This window comes from Phalaenopsis equestris, unplaced genomic scaffold, assembly GCF_001263595.1.
Source record: "Phalaenopsis equestris unplaced genomic scaffold, ASM126359v1 Scaffold001208, whole genome shotgun sequence".
Taxonomy (NCBI): domain Eukaryota; kingdom Viridiplantae; phylum Streptophyta; class Magnoliopsida; order Asparagales; family Orchidaceae; genus Phalaenopsis; species Phalaenopsis equestris.
Window position 1 is genome coordinate 249,061 of NW_018165647.1, and position 24,713 is coordinate 273,773.

The window sequence follows — 24,713 nt, forward strand, 5'->3', positions numbered from 1 at the left end:
CTTATATTAGCAGACAGTTCACTTTTGTTATGATGTGTTTGGTTTATGGCATGCCAAGAATTTCTCTGGCAAGATAAACAAAACCTCTCAGATTTCCTTGTCAATATTGGATATTCCAATGTCATTTATTTGTGTTTATATCAGTCCATCATCTAAAGAAAGCAAACATTTATTTGTGTTTATGGCATGCTAAGAATTTCTCTGGCAAGATAAAGAAAACCTGTCTCAGATTTCCTTGTCAATATTGGATATTCCAATGTCATTTATTTGTGTTTATATCAGTCCATCATCTAAAGAAAGCAAACATATATGCCCTCGTCACAGCTAATACAGGCCTCTGTCATTTCAAATGGTCATCCTATCTTAGCCATAAAACTTTATGAAGTTCATCAGTCTTGTTGTCTATAATTAGCATTGCTTTTAGGTGTACTCCATTTAAGTGAACTGTCTGCTTATTATAAATATGAACTTTTTGGCCCGTTGCTTTTAAGGCAAGGTTCTTTCTGTACTTCTTGCTCTCTTTTTTATGTTCTTGCATTATTTTAGTCTAGGGGCATTTACATACATATCTCGTAATTTATTTATTTTTACATATCTTACAACAAAATTTTACTTTTTATATTTATAATTTATTTATTTTTACATATCTTACAACAAAATTTTACCTTTTATATTTATAAAATGAGGTCAACAAATACCTAGGTCTTTCATATCACATAAAAAACAATCACCATTTTAACTTTTAAAAAGTGAATACATATCACATAATTTATTTATATTTACATATCTTACAACTAAACTTTACTTTTTATATTTATAACACTTAAGCCTTTCATATCACATAAAGAACTATTGCCATTTTAACTTTTTAAAAGTGAAACACACCTTTTCATACATAGGAGGCATGTGTGTACTTTTTAAAAGTGAAACACACCTTTTCATACATAGGTTAGGAGGCATGTGTGTAAAAATGAAGTTATATGTAAATACACAAGAATTAGTGGTATGTACTATAACGTCGCTGGTTGAGTTGACCCTCCTACAGGTTTAAGGGATGCTAAGTAGGATTCTTTTCCTGCACATGTTTGCTTATAGTCATTTTTAACCTTTAGGGCCATTTTATTGATTATTATAACCATGCTCAATTACTTATTCACTTGAAGTTTCAGCACTGCTTCAGTCCATTAGTGTAATTCAAATGATTTTCAGGTTGTCATTGGATAATCTGTCCAGCATTTTGCTCGGTAAACCCTCATACTTTTTTCTGAAATGTTTTTTTGAAAGAAATATATTTCTAGTTATCACATTAAAATCGAGAAGGTAAATTTTCAGAACTCGATGAGAAATTTCATTTTTTTCATTAGAGATTTGAGTGCTTTTGCAACTGCTCCGCTATTCATACTTATACATAAACTTCATTGTAGTTCTTTTAACTTTAGTAATATACTGTAATATACTTACTCCCGTGATTTATAGTTAGTTGGCTTATTATTTCTACCTATTGGTTTTTATTTCACATATCAACTGAATCTGTTTGACCGCTGGAGCTTTCATCAAGTTTGGTTTGGTGATTTCAATTCTTTATCTTAGTTCAATTTTAAGTGATCAGTCCTTGGCATTTCCAAATTTTTGCAGAAGCTTGGAGTTTGGTGTTGGCTTCCAGAGGAGAAATGGGAGTGCGCCAAAATTCATTCAGCTTCAGCGAATAATGCTCAAGTATTGATGCCCAGTGGCAAAGTAAGTATATTGTATAATGCTATGTGTTATAGTGTACTAGAGTGATTACCAGTGGTCCTGAATATTGTCAAACTTTTGCTCGCAGATTTTGATGTTGCCTTCTGAAAAGATTTTGATGTCGCCTTCAGAAAAGATTATGCCTGCAAATTCAGTGGTTCAGGACAATGTGAATGATCTGGCACTGCTATGTTATGTAAATGAACCTTCAATTCTTCATTGTCTCAAGTACAGATATTCTCAGGATATGATTTATGTAAGTTCCTACCAAGAAAAAATTATTGTTTTACAAACTATGCATCATTTTCTATGTGATGCACTGATGTTCTTTTCCTGTTGAATTTTTCAGAGCAATGCAGATCCTGTTTTGGTTGCGCTTAATCCTTTTAAAGACCTGTCAATACAGGAAAATAAGTCTGTTGCAGCATGTCTGCAGAAAGTTGGAGAAATTCAACATGTATTTGCAGTAGTAGATTGGGCTTTTAATGAAATTTTGAGAGGTATAAAACTAATATTCTTATAACTCCATGAAAAATGTTTGTACTTAAGTGTATGCTGTCTGACACATTTCAAAACTGCTAATAGTGTTATCTGATGGGTTTTGCAGGTGGGAAAATTCAGTCCATCATTCTAAGGTAAGTCAGTGTTGTTTTTTAGTCATGGTGGCTTTTGGCTTGTTCTTTCTTTGCATGATAATTGTTTGTATCAGTTATAATTGATGATTATGAAATGAATTATGCAGTGGTGAAAGTAATTCTGGGAAAACCGAAACAGCAAAAATTGCTATGCAACATCTATTCGCCCTTGGGAGTGGTGGAATTGATTTTGAGATTTTGATGGCCGATACGATACTAGAATCCTTTGGGAATGCAAAAACCTTCCAAAATGACAATTCCGGTCGATTTGTGAGTTAAATGCCTGTGTATTAGCCTTGTATAATCTATTTTCTTTGAAAGATGTAAAATTAGAGTGCCAACTAAAAAACATACCAATGCTGTTTTCATGAACAGTCAAGAGTTGTCCAAAGAGCTGTTGAGGAAAGATCATTCCATGTTTTCTATCAGTTATGTGCTGGAGCTCCTCTTTATCTTAAAAGTGAGTATATTATTATTTGGTTTCTTAGGTCATCAATATGCACCATCTTTTTAAATGATATTATTCTCTTCCAGGAAAAAATGTGCCTTATTTGTAGCTCTAATTATAATTTTGAGAAAAGTTCAAAATAATCTTCTGACTCCTTTGTAGGGGGTCATTTAAGTCCCAAAGTTTATAAAAGTCACAGGTTGTCCTTTAAAATAATCCCCACTATGAACTCTCTCAGCCTCAATTTAAAGAGTGGGGCTAATTTGACTTATAAATTATGTGACTAAAATATGAGCCCCTGCAAAGAATCTGGGGACTTTTCTGACACCTCACTCTATAATTTTTATCCTTATATTTCCACCTTGTGAATTTATCATTTCACTTGAATTTCTGATAGATATGAGTTCAGGATATAGTAAGTACCCGTTTTTGCAATGGATGACCCATTATAGTTGCTTTCTTTTTTGTTAAAGTTTGCCATAGGGTAACTTTAGCACTGTCAGCTGGGATTTCTTGTAAAGTAATGGTAGTTGACCTGATGCATAAACTAATATCAGATGTTCGTTACATTGAAAGAAAAAGTTATAATGCTAGCATGGTAGAGCAGATTCTCTGGTATTTTGAAAATTGTAGAGGTTTGAATGATCACAGAAACTTGCTTCTCGAAGAGCTTTTATTGCATGTCACATAATGTTCCAATTGTTTCTATGATAAAGGCCACTTGTAGTTTTGTTTCATTGATGAAAATTTTTACTGGTTTCCAAGATTTACGTTTTCATGCACAAAACTAGATATCTGATAACATGCAAGGCCGTGTTTTCCTAATTACTCTTATTAAAAAAGAAGACATATTACATGAAAACTAAGGCATCCGAGTTTATACATGCAGGGAAGTTGAACCTGAGAACGGCAAATGAATATGAATTATTGAAGCAAAGCAGATGCTTGAAAGTTGACAGCATTGATGATTCCCACAAATTTCATTTGTTGATGGTGATATACTAATTGTCAGCCTTTTCATCGGCATTTAATCTTTTGGCTGCTTTCCATGTTTTCTTATTGAAAGCTTCCTATTAAAAGTTTACTTAATTTGCTTTCGTTTGTTGTTTAGGAAGCTTTGGACACATTTCATATCACTGAGGGTGATAAAAAAAGCTCTATGCTTGCGGCAGTGCTGTGGTTGGGTAATATTGGTTTTACGGCATTCAATAGTGAGAACCAGGTGGAATTTAATCTTGATGAAGGTACAGAAGAATAACTATTTATATTTGATTATTTTTTGGTGTAAAATTCTTGATGTTCTAACTAATGATCATTAAATTTTTTGTAGGACATTAAACTCATTTAATCAGATCAGCATTTTGGTTGAGTCTAAACTGTCTTGATCATTCATTGGGATAAATATTAACAAAGCGTTATGACCACACATTGTGTCCTATGTTTTTGATATTGAGATTAATATTTGCTATAAAGTTTTGTATAGCGAGCATACAAGTTCATGCATAATATAAGTCTAACCTTGTATGTATGCCAACCTTGTATGTATGCCATTAGAAAAATGATACGCCATGTTTAACTTTTTGGTGACATCCCTCTTGTTTCAAACAAAATTAAGTATATTACTTTCTTAGAATGAGTTTGTGTGTGTGTTAAATAATGGTGTCTTTCTTCTTTTTTTGGGGGGGGGGGGGGGTAGGATGATTTAGGGATATAAAAGTAGAGATAGAGAGAGTTTCCATTAATATATGATCATCGAATTCATGATATTAGGATGATTTAGGGATATAAAAGTAGAGATAGAGAGAGTTTCCATTAATATATGATCATCGAATTCATGATATTAGGATGATTTAGGGATATAAAAGTCAATTTTTTTTGTTTTAACTATATTAGAAGGGACATCCATTAATATATGATCATCGTATGATCATCGAATTCATGATATTCCAGTGTTATGCAACTCCCCTTCTCAATTTTTTTTGTTTTAACTATATTAGAAGGGACATCATTGAAAATAACTACATTTTTTATCAAATGTGTTAAATAATGGTGTCTTTCTCATGATATTCCAGTGTTATGCAACTCCCCTTCTCATTTTTTTTCTTTTAACTATATTAGAAGGGACATCATTGGAAATAACCACATTTTTTATTGAATTGTATTCCTATTGCAAGCATATATGTCCTTATATATAGGAAATAAGAGGAAACAATCAAGAAATATACAATCAAGGAGGATATCCTCAATAATGAGGAGTTATTACCATCATAAATAGTGAAAATTCCTAGAATAAATAAGTTAGCACATAGAAGAATTTAGAAATGAAGGGCAAACAAAAATTTACTGTAGGCTTAGACTTAAATATTAAAAAAATGGTTATAACCACACATTGTGTATTATGTTTTTGATACTGAGATTAATATTTGCTATAAAGTTTCGCATAGCGAGCATACAAGTTCATGCATAATATAAGTCTAGCCATAACCTTGTATGTATGCCATTAGAAAAATGATACGCTATGTTTAACTATTTGGTTATTAGGGGTTTATTAGTGACATCCCTTTTGTTTCAAACAAAATGACGTATGTTACTTTCTTAGAATGAGTTTGTGTGTGTGTGTTGAATAATGTTGTCTTTCTTCTTTTCTATATTTTTAATTAAAATGCATATTTGTTTCACATGTCCCAAAATACAAATCTAGACCTGTTTTTTTAATTCCTAGGTCCCTAACCCCTAAGAGGAGGACTAGACCTCACTAAAAATGAGGTCAACAGGGGGGTGTTAGGGATATAAAAGCAGAGATAGAGAGAGAGTCTCCATTAATATATGATCATCGAATTCATGATACTCCAATGTTATGCTACTCCCTTCTCATTTTTTTTGTTTTAATTATATTAGAAGGACATCATTGGAAATAACTACATTTTTTATCAAATTCATGATATTCCAGTGTTATGCAACTCCCCTTCTCGTTTTTCTTCTTTTAAATATATTAGAAGGGACATCATTGGAAATAGCTACATTTTTTGTTGAATTTTATTCTTATTGCAAACATATGTCTTTATATATAGGAAATAAGAGGAAACAATCAAGAAATATTCTCAATTTATTTTGTTTTAACTATATTAGAAGGGACATCATTGGAAATAACTACATTTTTTTATCAAATTCATGATATTCCAGTGTTATGCAACTCCCCTTCTCATTTTTTTTTCTTTTAACTATGTTAGAAGGGAGTTGAATATTAACAAAAAAACAAAGCGTTATGACCACACATTGTGTCCTATGTTTTTGATACTGAGATTTTTGATACTGAGATTAATATTTGCTATAAAGTTTCGCATAGCGAGCATACAAGTTCATGCATAATATAAGTCTGGCCATAAACTTGTATATATGCCATTAGAAAAATGATACGCCATGTTTAACTTTTTGGTATCAGGGGTTTATTAGTGGCATCCCTCTTGTTTCGAACAAAATGAAGTATATTACTTTCTTAGAATGAGGTTGTGTGTGTGCTGAATATTAGTGTCTTTCTTCTTCTTTATATTTTTAATTAAAATGCATATTTGTTTCGCATGTCCCAAAATACAATTCTAGACCTTTTTTTTATATTCACGTAGAAACTTAATACGGAAAGTGAGATAGAGGGAGTTGGGGGGGTTTAGGGATATAAAAGCAGAGATAGAGAGAGTCAGAGAGAGTCAGAGATAGAGAGAGTCTCCATTAATATATGATCATCGAATTCATGATATTCCAATGTTGTACGACTCCCCTTCTCATTTTTTTTGTTTTAATTATATTAGAAGGGACATCCTTTTTTATCAAATTCATGATATTCCAGTGTTATGCAACTTCCCTTTTAATTTTTTTTCTTTTAACTATATTAGAAGGGACATCATTGGAAAGAACTACATTTTTTATTAAATTGTATTCCTATTGCACGCATACATGTCCTTATATATAGGAAATAAGAGGAAACAATCAAGAAATATTCTATTTTTTTTTGTTTTAACTATATTGCAACTCCCCTTCTCATTTTTTTTTGTTTTAACTATATTAGAAGGGACATCATTGGAAATAACTACATTTTTTTATCGAATTCATGATATTTCAGTGTTGTGCAACTCCCCTTCTCATTTTTTTTTTCTTTTAACTATGTTAGAAGGGATATCATTGGAAATAACTACATTTTTTATTGAATTGTATTCCTATTGCAAGCTTATATGTCCTTATATATAGGAAATAAGAGGAAACAATCAAGAAATATACAAACAAGGTGGATATCCTCAATAATGAGGAGCTATTACCATAATAAATAGTGAAAATTCCTAGAATAAATAAGTTAGCACACAAATAAATTTAGATATAAAAGGCAAACAAAAATTTACTGTAGACTCGAAGATGTTATGGCTTAGTTTGAAAATAATAGTTATTAGAGGGAAGTAGTCATAGGTTTTTTTCCCTTAAGGTTGCGAGTGTCTCAGAAGGAATGCAAATAATCTTTGAAAAGAGATCATTGTTGGTTTAGATGACCGAAAGGCCAATTTCATAAAAAAAATTATAACTTTTTCAGTTTAACATTTTATGGTGCAAAATAAATAAAATATAAATGCAATAATAATCATGGAATGTAAATACAAACAACTATACTAAAAAGCAATGATTTTTACGTAATTTATTCATGGACTACGTCCACATGTTGGAGTTTACTACACCTTTGATTTTTTTCCACATCTTATAGAAAAAATTTGTTACAGTTTCAATAAGAGGAGAAGCTTTTTTCTTCTTTCTTTTTGTGATTACCTTCTTTCAATCGAGATAAGCTAGAGGAGAAATCTTTATTTCATTCTTCTTTTTCAACAATGAAAATCGTACAAAAGTATACATGATAGTACAAAATATACGTGATGTAATCAAGAAATAAATATAGGTATAAAGAAGAAATAGTTCTCTTGTATAGATGAATTCTTGAATGAAAAACTTTAGAATATCACAACACTATAATATTGTTGAGTCTCTTCATTCTCAAGCAAACCAAAACGTTCGTCCTATTTGATTTAAAATTTACTTGCCCATTTTTTTGTCGAAGAAGTTAGTTTTGGTTGTTGGTTTGTAGAGAAAACGGGTTTAGGGTTTGGTGAGTATGTAAGCATTAGATATTAACTTAAGGTCTTTAGATTATTTATATGAGGTGCTTGTGATTTTAAATATTAATTTACAAATAAAATAATCTTTTTCATTTGTTCATATAGTCAACCGATGTTAAAAATACTTAGATTATTTATATGAGGTGCTTGTGATTTTAAATAATTAATTTAAAAAATAAAATAATATTTTTTATATGCTGATATAGTCAACCATTGTTGAAAATCGACTTAATTCCGTACTTGATATGGTCTTAAACGACTAAAATTTATCATTAAATATCTCCATATTTTGACATTTTTCGAGACCTTTAAACTTTTGTTGAGGCTCACAGAGTAGTTTGTGGAGACCGTTAGAATTTTTTATCATGGGCCTAAAATATTTATATTTTTATTGAGCATTACAGTACTTTGTGGAGACCCGTAGTGGATTTGCAAATACTTGTAAACCTTTATGAAGGGCCTAATTTGCCTAATTAATTTTATCATTTTCTTGCAAGAGATTAAAACCATACTTATCAGAATTTCTAATTAGTTAATTATTAAAAAGTTTTAAATAATATTTAAAAAAGAATTTATTTTAGCAAAAATATAATTTCAAAAATATAATTTAGCAATATTTAGCAATATGATTAGGGTGATTGATGTAGGAGCTCCAGTGGCGCTTCCCCCCGGTATGGAGATTGCAAGAACCCGTGTGTTATGACCCGACCCAGCTTGGAGTTAACCAAGATGGGAACGGACGATTGGACGGTGAAAAACAATTCACTGATATCTAATTATAATTCTAATACTAACAATTTAATATTCAAATAATATATGAAAGAATCACCAGAGAAAACAATTAAAATTAACAAACAAAAATTTGTACATTTTTATTTGTTGTTTTTCTCTTCTATACATATTTGTTCATTTTCTATTCATATTGATCAAATTTTTAAAACCTAACAATAATATTAAAGCAAGATAATGAATATCTAAAGATAACCTAGAAGTAATCATACATCTAAACTATAATAATCTAAAGAAAATAATTTAATATGTATGCGAGTCTATATGAAATTTTTATAATATGCTGATCCTTCATGTTCTTATAAATAATCTAATATATATTAACGTATGTATGAAGAACTTTTTTCTAAATGAGCATACTCTAGTTTTCTATATGAATTTATCTTAACTTTACTTTATACTTTTTACATACAGTTTTGTCCTTGTGAGGATCACGTCAACAAACATAACACACCCTTGAACGATATTGCCCTGTCGGCTCACATTGGCATAACAGTTAGCGATCTACACAACACAATTGTCTAGTGTGGAGTGATGCTTTTTTGCTATGGAGATTGCGAGACCCCGTGTATTATGACCTGGCCTGGCACGATTGGACGGTGGAAAACAATTCACTGTTATCAAATTATAATTCTAACACTAACAATTTAATATTCAAATAATACATGAAAGAGCCACTAGAGAAAACAATTAAAATCACAAATAAAAATTTGTACATTTCCGTTTGATGTTCTTATCTTCTATACACATTTGTTCCTCTTCTATTCATCTTGTTCAAATATTTAAAACCTAACAATTATATTAAAACAACATATTGAGTTATCTAAAGATAACACATGACTAATCATACTTCTAAACTATAGTAATCTAAGGAAAATAATTTAATATGCATGCGAGTCTATAAGAAATCTTTATAATACGCTGGTATTTCATATTTTTATAAGCAATCTGATATTTACTAATGTATGTATCAATAATTTATTCCTATACGATCATACATTAATTTTCTATATGCATTTATTTTAACATTTTTCTTACTTCGTATTTATTGCATAAATATCTATCCATATGAGAATTACTGTAACTAAACCTAACACACCTTTGGCCGATATTGCACTGTCGGCTATCATTTTCTTGCAAGTGATTACAACCATACTTATCAAAATTTCTTATTAGTTTATTATTAATAAGTTTTAAATAATATTTAAAAAAGAATTTATTTTAGAAAAAATATAATTTATCAATATGATTAGGGTGATTGATGTAGGAGCTCCAGTGGCACTTCCCCGGTATGGACCCGACCCGGAGTTTGGAGTTTACCAAGACATGAATGGACGATTGGACGGTGGAAAACAATTCACTACTATCTAATTATAATTTTCACAATAATAATTTAATATTCAAATAATACATGAACGAGCCACTAGAGAAAGCAATTAAAATTTACAAGCTATAGCTAAGGAGGGATGCTGAGGATGGAAATATTGGAGATAAATATTCTCGATAGAGTAAGCTATAGCTAGAGTATCACTCGATTCCTTGGAAGAAGATTTCCACCTCGGGCTGGTCAGCCCTCTCTGATCTGGACTTGTTTGACCCAAATGAAGGAATCACGAGATGAGATCCCACAGCTCTTTATGACCACGTCATTGCAGCAGCAAGGTGTGAAGCTCCCACACCAGTTAGATTCCTAACCATTTTTATTTTGTTGTAGTGTAAAGCATGATCAAATGTTGAAGATATTGACGTTAAAAGTTCAATTGTTGAAGCTAATATGGTGTGCATATTATGATCAAATGCTCATAACAGATTGGTATCACAGAAGCATTGTTTTAGAGTAACTAAATATTAGTTCTAAGGGCTTCTCGTTTTGCTGTTGACTATTTGTAAATGTGAATTTTTGCTTTAACTTATGTATGTGACAACTCATGTTGCTTTATTATCCCTTTTGTTTGGTTGGTCACTTTTCATGCTTTACGTTCAATTTGTCTAATAGTTGCGTTTTCACATGGAATTATTTAGTTAATATCTTCTAATCTGTGTGATTAGTTAAATAGTCATATGGTTTTTTGGGTTTGGTTCCTAATAATTTTCATTTCTATACCGTAAGATTACTTGTTTTGATTTTTATTTTAGAGGTACAATGGTTAAAATCAATTGGAAGAAGAAATCTATTTGTGTAGCTTGAAACCTTCAGATTTTAAGTACACAACGGATTTGATGCTCTACAAGGGCCTCGTCGATAGCCTTTTTGTTTTTCAATCTATAAACATTGAATTTTCTACCAAACTTGGTTGCTAGTCAAATCATCATATAATCTATTGGATTTGGATTCGTAATCATTTTCAATTTAGGCAGTTTAAAGTATGATTAAAATTTTAAAATATTCACATTAAAAGCTCAGTTGTCAAAGTTAATATGGTGTGGAGATTATGATCAAATTTTCATATCAGATTCCTATCACAGAAGCATTGTTTTAGAGTAACTAAATATTAGTTCTTAAGGTTTCTCCTTTTGCTTTTGACTATTTGCAGATGTGAATTTTTGCTTTGACTCATATGTGCGACGACTCATTTTATTGCAAAATTTTGCAGCTGTAGCTAGTATGGAAAATTTATTGGGTTGTGAAGTTAATGCATTAGTTTTAGCATTATCAACTCAAACGAGTTATTCCAGAAATGAGACTGTAGTTCAGAAGCTAACATTATCCAAGGTTTCTAACTTGCTCTTAAACACTTGCTCTGCTTGAAGAACTTCTGAAGCGTGCTAATTTATATCTGTTCCTTTTACTGCAGGCGGTTGACGCCAGAGATGCCTTGGCAAAATCAATTTATGCTGCTCTGTTTGATTGGGTTGCTGTGCAGATCAATAAATCTCTTCATGCAGGAAAAATTCATCGTGGAAGCTCTATAAGTATATTAGATGCATGTGGTTTTGATGTTTCCCATGTAAGAATGTTGTAAGATGACGTAGTTTATATGTTTTTTATAAGATCTTACGCGGCTAAACAGCATTATGGCAGAACTAATGGGACTAAACTGCTTTATTGCAGAAGAATGGATTTGATGAATTTTGCAGTAGTTATGCTAGTGAAAAGATGCAGCAGTACTTTAATAGCCACCTTCTTAAATATGAACAGGAGGTAAAATTGTTATCATTTCATGCTGGACTTTTTTTTTCCAACTAGCATCACGGGTCTTGCGCGTCCAGCAACTGATTTTGGTTTTATCTTTCAATATTTTAAACTGTGATTTTTTTATTTTATTTTATCATATCATATGTTGGCTCATAGAACTAGTGAATATATTTTCTTTTCTTGTGTAATATCGATTTATCGCCTAGGCTGATTAAATTTTCATCTCCATCCCTTTTCTTTCCCAAAGATGCTGTTTAGATTCACCATAATTGCAACCGTTTTTTTTTTGGCAGGATATCCTTAAAACTTGAAAATTTTGGTTTTATAATAATATTTCTATCCTTATAAATATAGTGTTTTGGTGGTGTAAAGTGTTCATTACATTCATTTCTATCTTATAAAACCACATGAATGAAATATTTCTTTTAACCGTTCATTCATGACTTTTATAGTTTTTTTATTTTCATTTTCACTAGGAGTATAAACTTGATGGAATTGAGTGGAGCAGCATCGGCTTCGTCGAAAATGCCGACTGTCTAAATCTCTTTGAGAAGTTATTTTAACATTGCCATCTTTAGTAGTCAAAACTTGGCTTCTTGTACTTGTATACAGTTGATATTAAAGTTACTATTTTATCATGAGGTGTTGTTGCTAGATGATGTTTTATAGTTTTTTAGAATAATGGGGCTTGCCAATTTTATGCAACTTCTTATTCCCTAAAAAATTAATAAGTTCCAAGTATTTTAGATATATTATAAAGTAGAATGAGGATATAGAAGGAGAGAACTTTTATAAATTTAAGCAAAGGGGTTGTGGGTAATTGAGAGTATATTATGGATACTAGCATCTCAGAAGTCAGTACTGCAACTATGAGAAAGCCATCCATAGATAAGAAAAATTGGTCAAATTGCAAATAAATTGATGTTCTATGAGGTCCTTATTCTTAAAGAACATAGTTAGTGGAAGCTAGGTTGAGTAGCAAAACTTGGAGTTTAAAGTTACTATTTTATCATGAGGTGTTGTTGCTAGATGATGTTTTATAGTTTTTTAGAATAATGGGGCTTGCCAATTTTATGCAACTTCTTATTCCCTAAAAAATTAATAAGTTCCAAGTATTTTAGATATATTATAAAGTAGAATGAGGATATAGAAGGAGAGAACTTTTATAAATTTAAGCAAAGGGGTTGTGGGTAATTGAGAGTATATTATGGATACTAGCATCTCAGAAGTCAGTACTGCAACTATGAGAAAGCCATCCATAGATAAGAAAAATTGGTCAAATTGCAAATAAATTGATGTTCTATGAGGTCCTTATTCTTAAAGAACATAGTTAGTGGAAGCTAGGTTGAGTAGCAAAACTTAAAGTTTTAGCATGAATGTGTGCTAAATTAAGTATATAGAGAGTAAGATAATTATATTATATTTGGAGCAGTAACAATCGAAGACAGAAAATTGACTTGTTGATTTGTACATGTAGAAACATGTAGAATATGGAGCAAAAAATCCACTAAGGTGGTAGATAGATATAATTTATGTGATGATTGAGAAGGATGATGATGAACCTAATTGCCACAACTAAGTCAATGCCTAACATATATACTCCACAAGAAAGAGTAAAACATAAAAATGGATACAATTGGCGCCATATTTTTAGAATAATGTTGACGATGATTGTGATAATAATAATGTTAAAAACCAACCACTTAATAATGATTAATTAAACTAACAATCAATGATACTAGGCATGTAAAAATAATTTAGTTAATTCTAAAAATTATATAATAATTGCCTGCATTATTCTAAAAATATCCAATTTACATGTGCTATCCGACAATAACCTTTACCGCACTTTAAATAACTTTTTGACATTTAAAGCAATCATACAGTTTAAAAAAGGAGAGAGAGAGAGATAGAGTGATGTGGGGTGCCTAGGGAAACCTTGGATCGATTTAGTTCACGAGTTTGGAGGGGACAACCGACCCTCCTAACCTTAGGGAATGCTACCGAAGGAAGTGGGCCCACTCGTAGTTGTAATAATATTTTATATTTGCTTTTGTGATATTTTAGGGTTTGTTTTTTTGCTGTGTTTGTTTGGGACAACCATCGGCATCTCACTTTTCCATCTAACACTGTATTCAAGGGTTCCGAGTGGTGCTTCGAATCTCGTTTCTGAGGTGGCTTTTATCTTTCCAATACCCCTCCCTCCATCCCACTCCCACACTGGCTTCCTTTCCCTCACCTCTGCACCTTGTTGTCATTCCCAGAAAATCTATCCGCCTGCTGTTTTCCTCAGATTCGCTGTCCATCAACTTTCTGTCAAATCTTTCTAGTCAACCTCCCGCTGCATATTTGTTGCTGCCACCCTGAAACAGCCTACTGGTTGTGTATTCCTATATCTTGCCACCTACTTGAAACAACATACTTGTTGTGCCTGCCCTCCTTACATGTTGCTACCTGCAAAGGACCATCAATATGCTATTTTTATCCCTTTATTCTTGCTGCCCTCAGGTTATGTGTTGTGTTTGTTACTGTTTTAGATTTCCACCTTGTGTTGAATATTTGTTAAATCTCAGTATGATTTCGTATCAAAGGTAGCCTACCTAGTCTTATCCTAGGATTACCAAAATCCACTAAATACCTAACCCAAATTCCACCCAAATATCATTCCCCCTTGTTGATCTTTCAAATTAGCCACCCTAACTCCCCCCCTCCCCTCCCTAAATCAGTCCCATACATCCTCTTTCACACCTCCCAACCCTAAAACCTTGGCCTTGTCACTAAGGAGAAAAGTGCTAGAAGCCTTGCAGGAACTTACCATGGAAGAGATGCATCGGGAAATTTGCCAACTTCAGTAAAGGCTTGGTAAAATCGAGGAAAGGACTCTTGGAGAGATCACATTCAAAAATGAGAGAGGGAGGGAAATATGAACCCCTTCCATAGGTATGATTCTAGTGAAAAGGTGGCAGTAGGCCACAGTGCTTCGGAATTCAGTATCAGAGGAGACTTAGGGATGAAGTGTACTTTGGAGGACAGAGTGACCTGGGAGTGAAGATATACTTACTGGATTTGGAGTGGAGAATAAATCTGGATGAGTTCATTGAGTGGTTGCAAGTCATTAAGAGGTATTTTTAATACAAGGAGGTGTCAATTGATAGGAGGTATTTTTAATAAATTCTGTAGTTTCTTTATGGCCACATTCCTTTCTTTTTTTCTTTTAATAGTTTCACAATACCTGATCAAATCTATGCTTTCAATATGATAAAAATACTTCCAAAACGTAAACCATCAGAAAAATTCAAATTTAGGTGAGTTATGAATGTAATTATACATAATTTTCCGAAATTAAATGTAATAGTTGGGTTATTTTAAACATGTCTGTTGTCTCTGTAGCACGAATCAAACAAAACAGCCATCTGTTTTCAGATTACTTTCTAACGAGCCACTAATACTTGATTCTTCCGCGCAGGATGTTAATTCTCCATTTGCATCCAGTAAGCAAATAAATAAAAAAAAGGGTATATTATTAATCAACCTAACTCATCATTAACAATTCAATGATTGTTAGATTTGTGGTCATGATCTGTCTTTTCCAACCGGATAGTATATGTCATTATCATAATGATATTGAGATTTGATCTCTGGATGTATTTGATGTCTTCTTTACCGCTACTCTTCCTGTCCCTTTAGTTTCATGTACTATTTGATTCTTTTTCTTTCCAGGAAATCTGCTTAGCTTCTCAATGGTATTATTTTGATTAACAGCACTAATTAAGGGATTGTTTCTTACTTTATATGTCACTGAGCAAAACCTAATCCGGTGCTTTCTTAATTGTTTTAATGCCCATGTTGCTCTTTTTCATATGTTCTTTAAGTCAATATTTCGAATTGCTTGATCGTCTTACGCTTTGTGTCTTGAAATATCTATAGCTTGCTACGCTAGAAAGTGCTAGAGCATGTAAACTGCAAGGAATCTTGTGCATTCAGAAATATTTTCGTGGTGCTCGAGCTCGTTGCATTTTTAATGATGTTAAAAATGGAGCTACAACTTTGCAGACATGTAAGAAAAAGTTCTCTTGCAAAATGTTACTCTTCCTTTTCCACTTTTTTATTGCTGTTTTCTAACTGTTTTTCAGGTTTCCCGGATAAGGGAATGGTTTAATCTTTTCGGTTGAGAATTTACAAGAGTAATATAACATTTTTGGCATTTTTGTTTCCTTTTATTCAATAGTTATACGAGCTGTAAGAGCAAGAAATGAGTTTCACTATTTAGCAAAGCTGCATAGAGCTGCTGTTCTTATACAAATGCATTTTAAGCGGTGGGTTGCTCAGAAAGCATATTCTAAACAACAGAAGCTTATAATGCTTCTGCAGTCAGGTAACTTTTGGTAACCTTGTAAAGAGTGTTTGTTTTCTTTTTCCTATTTTCATTAATTGATTGCGCCTTGAATCATACTTTTTATTTAAGTCATACGGGGCTGGTTGGCAAGAAAGCATTTCAATATTGGCAGAAATCTGGAAATGAAAAAGTGCAATAATTTAAACCTTCACAGTGATCAAAGGAAGAAGCTCCATGAATTAGAGGTAATTTACTTTTTGAGCATTATTATTATTATTATTTTTAAAGATGACAATGTTCTTCATTATGTAAACTGCCATGATTAATGAAGCTTAATTAATGGCTTTGATTGGTGACAAAGCTAAGAATCTAAAAAAGAAACCAAACAATTTGGTTATCGAAGCATCCAAATTACACACCTTTTGTTGCCATTTTGATATGATCGAAGTTGAAATCGTCACGATTTTTCACAGAAATTAGGGAAAGGCAAATTATTTTCGTTGATAATCCAAAACAATACGAATACAAGACAATCACCTATAATTAGAGAGGTAGGCGATTTCTCCCAATTCCTATAATTCGAGAGGAACAATCTCATGCATAACTTTTACCCTAAATATATTAACCGTATTTATACTAAACAATAATTAATGACAAAGGACTACATTGTCCTTAAGCGCACAAAAGGCAAACTTGTCCTTAGGCTAGGACGGTGCAACAAATACTCCCCACCGAAAAAAATATCTTGTCCTCAAGCTGGGAAAAATGATGTTTTTCATCCACCGTTTGTTCATATGACTCCTCACTATCTGACTCCTTCCCTTCACAAACTAAAGAAACCTAGAGCGTGCGATACTTGCACCGATAGTCGGGGCCATACTTCTCACCACCTCGAAAACATTATCTCTTTGCTCTCTTGTCCATCACCTTTGCCTCCGTGAGGCTCTTGAAGTTTCAATTGGGATGGGCCCTCATATTCTTCTCCTTTGTCGTCTCCTTTTGAAATGACATCGTCGGTGTCATGGTCGTCAAGGTACTCTTGTGGAATAAGCTCCATCATTTCCCTCAGTCTCTGCGGTCTCTCCCAGAATAATATTTTTGATCAAAATGGCAAAACCTTTTACTTTGAAATTCAATCCTCGCTTCCCAATTATATCAAATCAAGATTGTTTTGCGAGGTCATGATGGCTACTATAACACCTCGATCTGTCTTCCTAGCTAGCTCGACTGAAGCCAAATCATGAATGTACCATGATATTCTCATTACAATGTGTACCGTTCCATTGGTTTGTTCCCAATAACTTGATCGTGGCAATACCGCGAAATAAGTTCATTGTATGCCGCGTTTGCTTGATCGTGACTGTCACAATAAAAAAAATCAGACGTTTTGTACGTTGCGGTTCCATCAATCTTCTTCGCGAAAACAGAAGAATATTTTTGGGCCTCTGTAAGCCACAATCCCATCATTTCCTTCTCAGCTAGCTCTAATCGCGATTGTATTGTGTCCATGGAGAGGGAGGAGGAGAAAGATTGGCATTTTGGGTCTCTGTAGGCCACGATCCCATCGTTGCCTTCTCTGCTAGGTCTCTCTGTTGTGAGCCCGTCGTCGCTTTCCAAGTTTGATCGCGACTCTATCGTACAACGGACGCAGGAGGAGAAAGATGGGAGATTTTGGTCTCTGCCAAAAGCTCGATCGATAGGTTGGACATAATTTTTTTCAGGCTGAATTTCTTTTTTCTTCCTGGATCGAAACGCTCTGATATCAATTTGATACAATTTGATGTAGAAATTGACAAAATTTTTCTTATAAATTAGGGCAAAGCAAATTCTTGTAGTTAATAATCCAAAGCACCACGAATACAAGATAAACACCTTAATTCGAGAAGTAAACTCTCCCAATTCTTACAATCGAGATGTAGGAAATCTCTTCCAATTCTTAAACTTAAAACTTCCACTAACAATTTTATGCATAACCCTAACTCTAAACATATCAGCCCTGTTTATACTAGATAATAAAAAAGACAAAAGCCTAAATTTCGCTAGGTTACAAAAGATAAAATTGCCTGTAAGCTAGGCCGGCATAACACATTCATTATCCATTAATCAATTCCACCAAAATATTTGGTTGATTTGATTTAACTAAATAGGTCCATCAATCAAAGTAATGGTATGCTCCTAGGGATCCTCAACAAATAGTCAATCATTGCTAGCATGTGCTTGGTGTATTTAATGTGCATGGCAAGAGTGCATGTGCACTCATACACCCATGCATGCATGTTTGTGCATGCATTTGTCTGCCTGCTTGTGCTTGGCGAGTGCTTGTTGGATACCAACAAAAGTTGGGAGCTTAATCATCTAACATTATTTGTATTTGATGGTTGGTCTTTAATGTTTAGTTTGGTTTTCTTTTGTCTTTGTGATAGCTGTACGCATTTGAAACCTGAAAACAATTTTATTTAAAATTCTTAGCCAAAGCTTGGTCTGTCCTTTAAAGCCATAATATGCATATTTGACTACCTTTTATTCATGATCCCTTGGGCAAAAGGATCCAATAATGCTGGTCTATATACCTTTGGCTCATGATCCGTTAGGGAAAAGGATCCAAAAATGCTGGTCTCTATAGCTCAGTTAATCGCCTATGGAAGGGATTTTGTAACAATGTTTATATTTAAGTGGTATTCTCCACTAGTTATGGTGAGACCAACTCCGTAAATGACATGCCATTGATCTGTGTGCTTGTGAATGCTACCTCAGTATTGTATGTGCTTAAATTTTTTGTAATTAATTTTATTGCTAAATTTCTACTATTATGTTTACTTCATATTATGCCCCCTCACGAGTCATCTACCTCACTGCCTTTGGGTAAAAGGAGCCAAAATTGTTGGTCTATATAGCCTCACTAATCTATGTGTTTGATTGCAATTAATCTTATTGCTAAATTTCTACTATTATTTATGTTTACTTCCTACTATGCCACCTCACTAATCATCTACTTCACTGCCTTTGACTCATGATTCCTTGGAAAAAAAGGTCCAAAAATGCTAGCCTATATAGCTCAATTAATCACTTAATGGAAGAAATATTGTATCGATGTTTATAATTAATTGATTTGTGTGCTAGTGAATGCTACCTCACTAATCTATGTGAATGAATTTATTGTAATTTCTTTTATTGTTAATTTTTTACAAAAGAAGGAATTGTTTAAAAACTGCTCAATATTCCCTTTTTCTAATAGGACCCTAAATAAGGTCCAATTCTCAACACTCCTCAAGATTTGTCACATAACGTAGACAAGTCTAACAACCTATGTTCTTTATTGTGGCAGTCAACAACTTGCTCTCCAGTGGCTACATGACTTAGCTCCAGTAACCTATAATTTAGCTTTTCCTTGATGAAGAATCTATCAGTCTCCACATTATTGGTTCTATCGTGTTGCACTAGATTGTTGGAATGTTGATTGCTGACTTGTTGTTACACCATAATCTTTATTGAGTTCCTTGGTCACCTTGAGCTTGACCAACAAGGCTCTCAGCCACATCATCTTGGCAACTCCTACGGCCATGACACTGTACTCTGCCTCTATTTTTGATCTCGCTATTAAGGTTATTTCTTGCTCTTCTAGGAGATTAATTTGCCCCTACGAACATGCATTATTCTAAGGTGGATCATCCGTCATCTACACAACTCGTCCGATTAGCATCACAAAAGCCCTCAATATCTACATGTCTATTCTCCGTGAATATCAACTCCTTCCCTGGTGCACTCTTCATGTACCTCAGAATTTAATACACTGCATTTATGTCCCTTCTTTGGTTCATGCTTGTAGCAGCTGACCAAACTCACTACAAAAGAGATGCTTGGTTGAGTGTGGCACAAATTGATCAGAAGTCCTACCAATTTCTTGTACCTCTCACAATCAATAGGTTCTTCTGCCTTAGCACTTAGCTTGTCTTTCTTGTTAATTGGAGAGACTGCAGGTTTACACCTCAGTCTGTCTATTTCCATGAGGAGATCTAGTACATACTTCCTCTAGGACAAGACTATCTCTTTAGGTCCACGGGTCACTTTAATCCTAAGAAAAGTATCTAAGTATTCCAAAATCCTTCACCTCAATTTCATTGCCTAAACTTAAATTTAATTTTGCAATCTATGTCTCATTATCACCTGTGACAATGATGTCATCAACATATATAATAAGTGTAGTGGTGTGACATTCATGTTGTCGAAAGAACACCGTATGGCTTGCATTGATCTGTTGATATCCCATGTCTGTCATATTCTTTCTAAACTTGTCAAACCAGGCTCAAGCATTCTCTAAACTTAGCCCATGTCTGCATACCCATTAATTGTGCTGCATCAAATCGTGAGGATTCTCGCCGAATCGCAACTAGATCACCCTGTTGCTGAATTGCAACTAGATAGCCCCATTTTTGCCTTCCCTCTAATTGTGACTGTATCCCGTCGCGAGGTTCATGTGATTGTACATTCATAACATTCAGTACATGGGCTTAAATAGGGTATTACAATTTTTTATAGTCACACCCCTAGATTTCTTCAATATTTCCATTTTACCAATATGACCCTATATAAGGACCAATTCTCAGCATCTACTATTTATATTGTGTATACTTCCTATTATGTCACCTCACTAATCATGTATACTGCTTATTTCATTAGAAAGTTTTCTTCTTGCCAAATTAAAGCCATCTTTGCTCATTTCTGATACCCCGAGTCTGAATAAATCGCTTAAACCAGAAGTTAGTGATTAATACTTCTAAATCTCTGAATGCCCAGCAAGATCATTCTCCCCTGCAAGATTCAGATTGGTCAGAACTTAAGAGGCGGGCTCTGAAGGCAGAAGCAGAGCTCAGACACAAGGAAGAGGAAAATTGCTGTCTATATCAAAAATTGCAGCAATATGAGACGAGATGGTCAGATTATGATGCAAAAATGAAGCACTTGGAGGAGATGTGGCAAAAACAGATGACTTCCTTGCAGGTTTCTTTTTAATACATTTCATTTTGTAAATATAAGTGGTAAACCTTAATCACTACCATTGTAAATAACTTCAGTCACACTATAACTAACATTATTCTGTATTCATTTGCTGAATTTCTTGTTAGCCTTAACCATGAAAACATTATTCTGGATGCAGATAAGTTTGGCTGTTGCGCAGAGGAGCCTTGCTTCAAACGATGTGGTCAATCTGGCAGGAAGGCCTGATGTATCACCAAATTACCCATATTTTGACTCTGAAGATGCAATGTCTGTTGAAACCTTCACAACTGAGGGAACGCCTGTTAAGCAACGTGCCTCCGGTTTGAGACCAAATAGAACTCCTGAAGCCCTAAGGAACACAATTAGCCACTTAGTCAAAGAGTTTGAGGAGCGGAGACAGATATTTGAGGATGATGCAGGTTTCCTTGTTGAAGTGAAGGCAGGATTGTCTGTCTCCAACTTAAATCCTCATGAAGAGCTCAGCAAACTAAAGGTTCGGTTCGCTTCTTGGAAGAAAAATTACAAGGTTCGATTGAGAGAAGTGAAGGCCGCGCTTCAGAAGATTAGAAATTCTGAAACTGGAAAAAAACGAAGGAAATGGTGGGGCTTTTGGAGCTCAAAATGAAATTATGTAGACTTTTTAAGATAGTTTGGTGAGGTGGCTTTCAAGAACACATGGTGGGGAAAATATTTGGAAAGCTGATAGGAATATGCAGTGATAGGTCTCTGTTTTGTTTATGATTTTGTTGCTGTGAGTAGTAATTTTTGAAGAATCTGTTTGGATTCCCACTAGTTGAGTTGTTAAGTATGAGATATAGGGATTTAAGCTGTAGTATTTCAATACATTTATAGTTTCAAATGTAAATCTAAAAAAATGTTGGGAGAAGCAATATTGGTGGTCATTCCCCCATTTTAAATGAAGGGGAAAAAAAGCTTTCTCCTATATATATTGTTAGATGTTATATTAAGAGAAGGGAAAAAAAAGCTTTCTCCTATATATATTGTTAGATGTTATATTAAGAGAAGGGAAAAAAAAGCTTTCTCCTATATATATTGTTAGATGTTATATTAAGAAATAATTTATTTATTTTTTAAATTATAAGGATTAGATTTATTTCTTAATATAAGTTTATTTCCTTTCTTATTTATGTTTATTTTTGTAGAATGAATTTATTTTCTTTCTTATTTTAGGCTTTTATATTTGATTAACTTTACTACTTTTCTTATTTTAGGCTTTTATACTAAATATTTATTTTATCTCAAATTAATTGATATGAATTGATTAATTGGAGATGTTAGATTTTATATCTTTTCTTTCATGTTATTTCTTTTTCATCGTCTTTCTTATTTTTTGATTCATCTAAAAGTTATTTATATTCCCTTTTATATTAATGAAAATATTTTGCGAAGTTTTTAAAATCAAAATGGTATCAGAGCCTTAATACAGACCTTAAAGTCTCATCTCGCTAGAAACTTCTTATTTACTGGAGCAGGCAAAGCCCTTCCTCAACATCATTGATTATAGCTTTTTGGACACAAACTTCTCCCTGCGGGCCCTGCCCATTGAAACTCCTTGATGAAATTAGCTATTGGAAACTCTCCACCTTGGTATCATAGCCATGTTGTTTATTATGGTGTTGGAACTCCTAGTCGAACAGCCATACTACTCAACTTCCAAGCTTTTCAACAATAAATTAGAAACTACAGGATGAAAGGTCAAAATGGCTACGCTCAACTATTTTTTGGTGTATCATATGTTGGCATGACAATCATATATGGATGTCTTCCCAGTCGCCATTGTCGAGTCTCGTTCTAACCTCCATCCATGATCTCGCCTACATGCTCGAGATCTTATCAACCGCTATAGATTGAGGGACAAGAAGCACTTGGTTGTCGAAAGCAATGGCGAGTGCGTTTCTAGAGGGGAGGTACTGACTATGTTTCTTATCACGGTTGCATCGACAATGTCAACGTATGCCTATCTTGTGGCAATTCTCCTACTGCTCGTGATCTTCTATGATTTTTTTTTTCTTTTCCTCAGAAATGTGTTTCTTGGATTCGGGGGAGATCATGTGAAGCTCATGCACTATTCTAGTTCCAAGTAATATGAGAATGTAGTCTCCAAGTGTCGTGTTATCCAGTGATGAAGATAACTTTTCTCTGTATCTGATGGTGGGATAGTTGCTTTGGATTGGTTGCTTGCTTCTAATGTTGCAGGTGGTTCTTTGGACAATGACGGTATCATCTCTAAAGATGATAGTGCTTTAGTTGTTATTGTGGTGCCTAATCAAACTAGTGATTCTTCTTTTGCATATGTAAAGCATATAGCTTATAAGATGTCAGGTTGGAATGCTGTTGAAAGCCCTCTTAGGCTTGGGGGTTTATCCATAACTGTGTGTGATAATTCATTAGTTGCAAATTGGTCCAACATATCTTTGATAGAGCCCTTACAATTGGCCTCAGTGGTTATATCAAATTACATCAACCTGTCTTGATGCCAACTGGGATGACGTCAAAATATTAGGCTATGTTCGAGGCATTGACGACCATACTACACGCCTAGTTGGAAAGTTTGAGATTGTGGATACTACCACCGTTGTAGTGGTGCTAGCTATGCGGGGAATGTATCAGTTCCATTGTCAGTGCTTCAGATGATCTAATATGTACGCAGGAAGTGACTCCCTGGAGTGAGTGCAGGGAAAACAAGCATATTGTTTTGGTAACCAACAACACGTGGAGGTCATCTTGCATAAGGGATAGCTACAAGCAACTAATGGTGGATTAGTGTTATCAATGAGTTCCTTTATGTTATGAATTCTAGCCCATACATGCAAGGACAAAAGATATGAAGCCACGATAAAATCCCAAACCACTTTGATGGCGAGGACGATGCAAATTGGTTACAAGTGCACTAATGGCAATGTCCCGAGGAACCTACATACAACCAAAGTAGCCAGGAAGCTGGCTCTTGTGACTGGTTGCATGAAGAAACCCCATCATTTCCTTTCCGAAATAGTTGTGCTATGGGAGATCAAGAAGTCCAAGAAGAGCATAGAGTTTTTTGTTGATATAACTTTATTTCCTTTCCTATTTTTAGATTTATTTTCTTAGATTAGATTTATTTTCCTTTTTTAGGCTTTCCTGTTTTATGTTGTTTTCTTTATCTCCAAATAATTAATATGAATTGGTTAATTGGTTATATTAAGTGATATATCTTTCTATTTTAGTTATTTCTTATTGCTTTTCTTTTCTAGGATTCATGTAAGAGATTTTTTTACCCATTTCATATCAATAAAATAATTTCATTGCATTATGAAAGTCAACATATACATATACATACACATATATATATATATATATATATGATTCATGTAAGGGATTTTTTAACCCTTTCATATAAATAAAAATATTCCCTTGAATTCTGAAAGTCAACGGACGTGTGCGCACACACAGATATATATATATATATATATTTTTACAAAAGAAG

General features: G+C 33.5%; 1 protein-coding gene across 2 annotated transcripts in view; it reads left to right on the forward strand.

The window, feature by feature from the left end:
* LOC110033518 (myosin-1-like) overlaps positions 1-22,196 on the forward strand; it is a 34,860-nt gene extending 12,664 nt beyond the window's left edge. For both annotated transcript variants that reach the window (XM_020737531.1, XM_020737532.1), the window contains 16 exons: positions 1,636-1,737; positions 1,823-1,990; positions 2,084-2,234; positions 2,342-2,369; positions 2,477-2,639; positions 2,745-2,829; positions 3,707-3,810; positions 3,929-4,061; positions 11,351-11,469; positions 11,552-11,704; positions 11,809-11,898; positions 15,820-15,949; positions 16,121-16,267; positions 16,358-16,473; positions 21,023-21,226; positions 21,384-22,196. In XM_020737531.1, coding sequence (XP_020593190.1) covers positions 1,636-1,737; positions 1,823-1,990; positions 2,084-2,234; positions 2,342-2,369; positions 2,477-2,639; positions 2,745-2,829; positions 3,707-3,810; positions 3,929-4,061; positions 11,351-11,469; positions 11,552-11,704; positions 11,809-11,898; positions 15,820-15,949; positions 16,121-16,267; positions 16,358-16,473; positions 21,023-21,226; positions 21,384-21,851 — 2,361 coding nt within the window. In that variant the 3' untranslated portion in view covers positions 21,852-22,196. The remainder of the gene's footprint in view (positions 1-1,635; positions 1,738-1,822; positions 1,991-2,083; positions 2,235-2,341; positions 2,370-2,476; positions 2,640-2,744; positions 2,830-3,706; positions 3,811-3,928; positions 4,062-11,350; positions 11,470-11,551; positions 11,705-11,808; positions 11,899-15,819; positions 15,950-16,120; positions 16,268-16,357; positions 16,474-21,022; positions 21,227-21,383) is intronic.
* Positions 22,197-24,713: the final 2,517 nt, after the last annotated feature.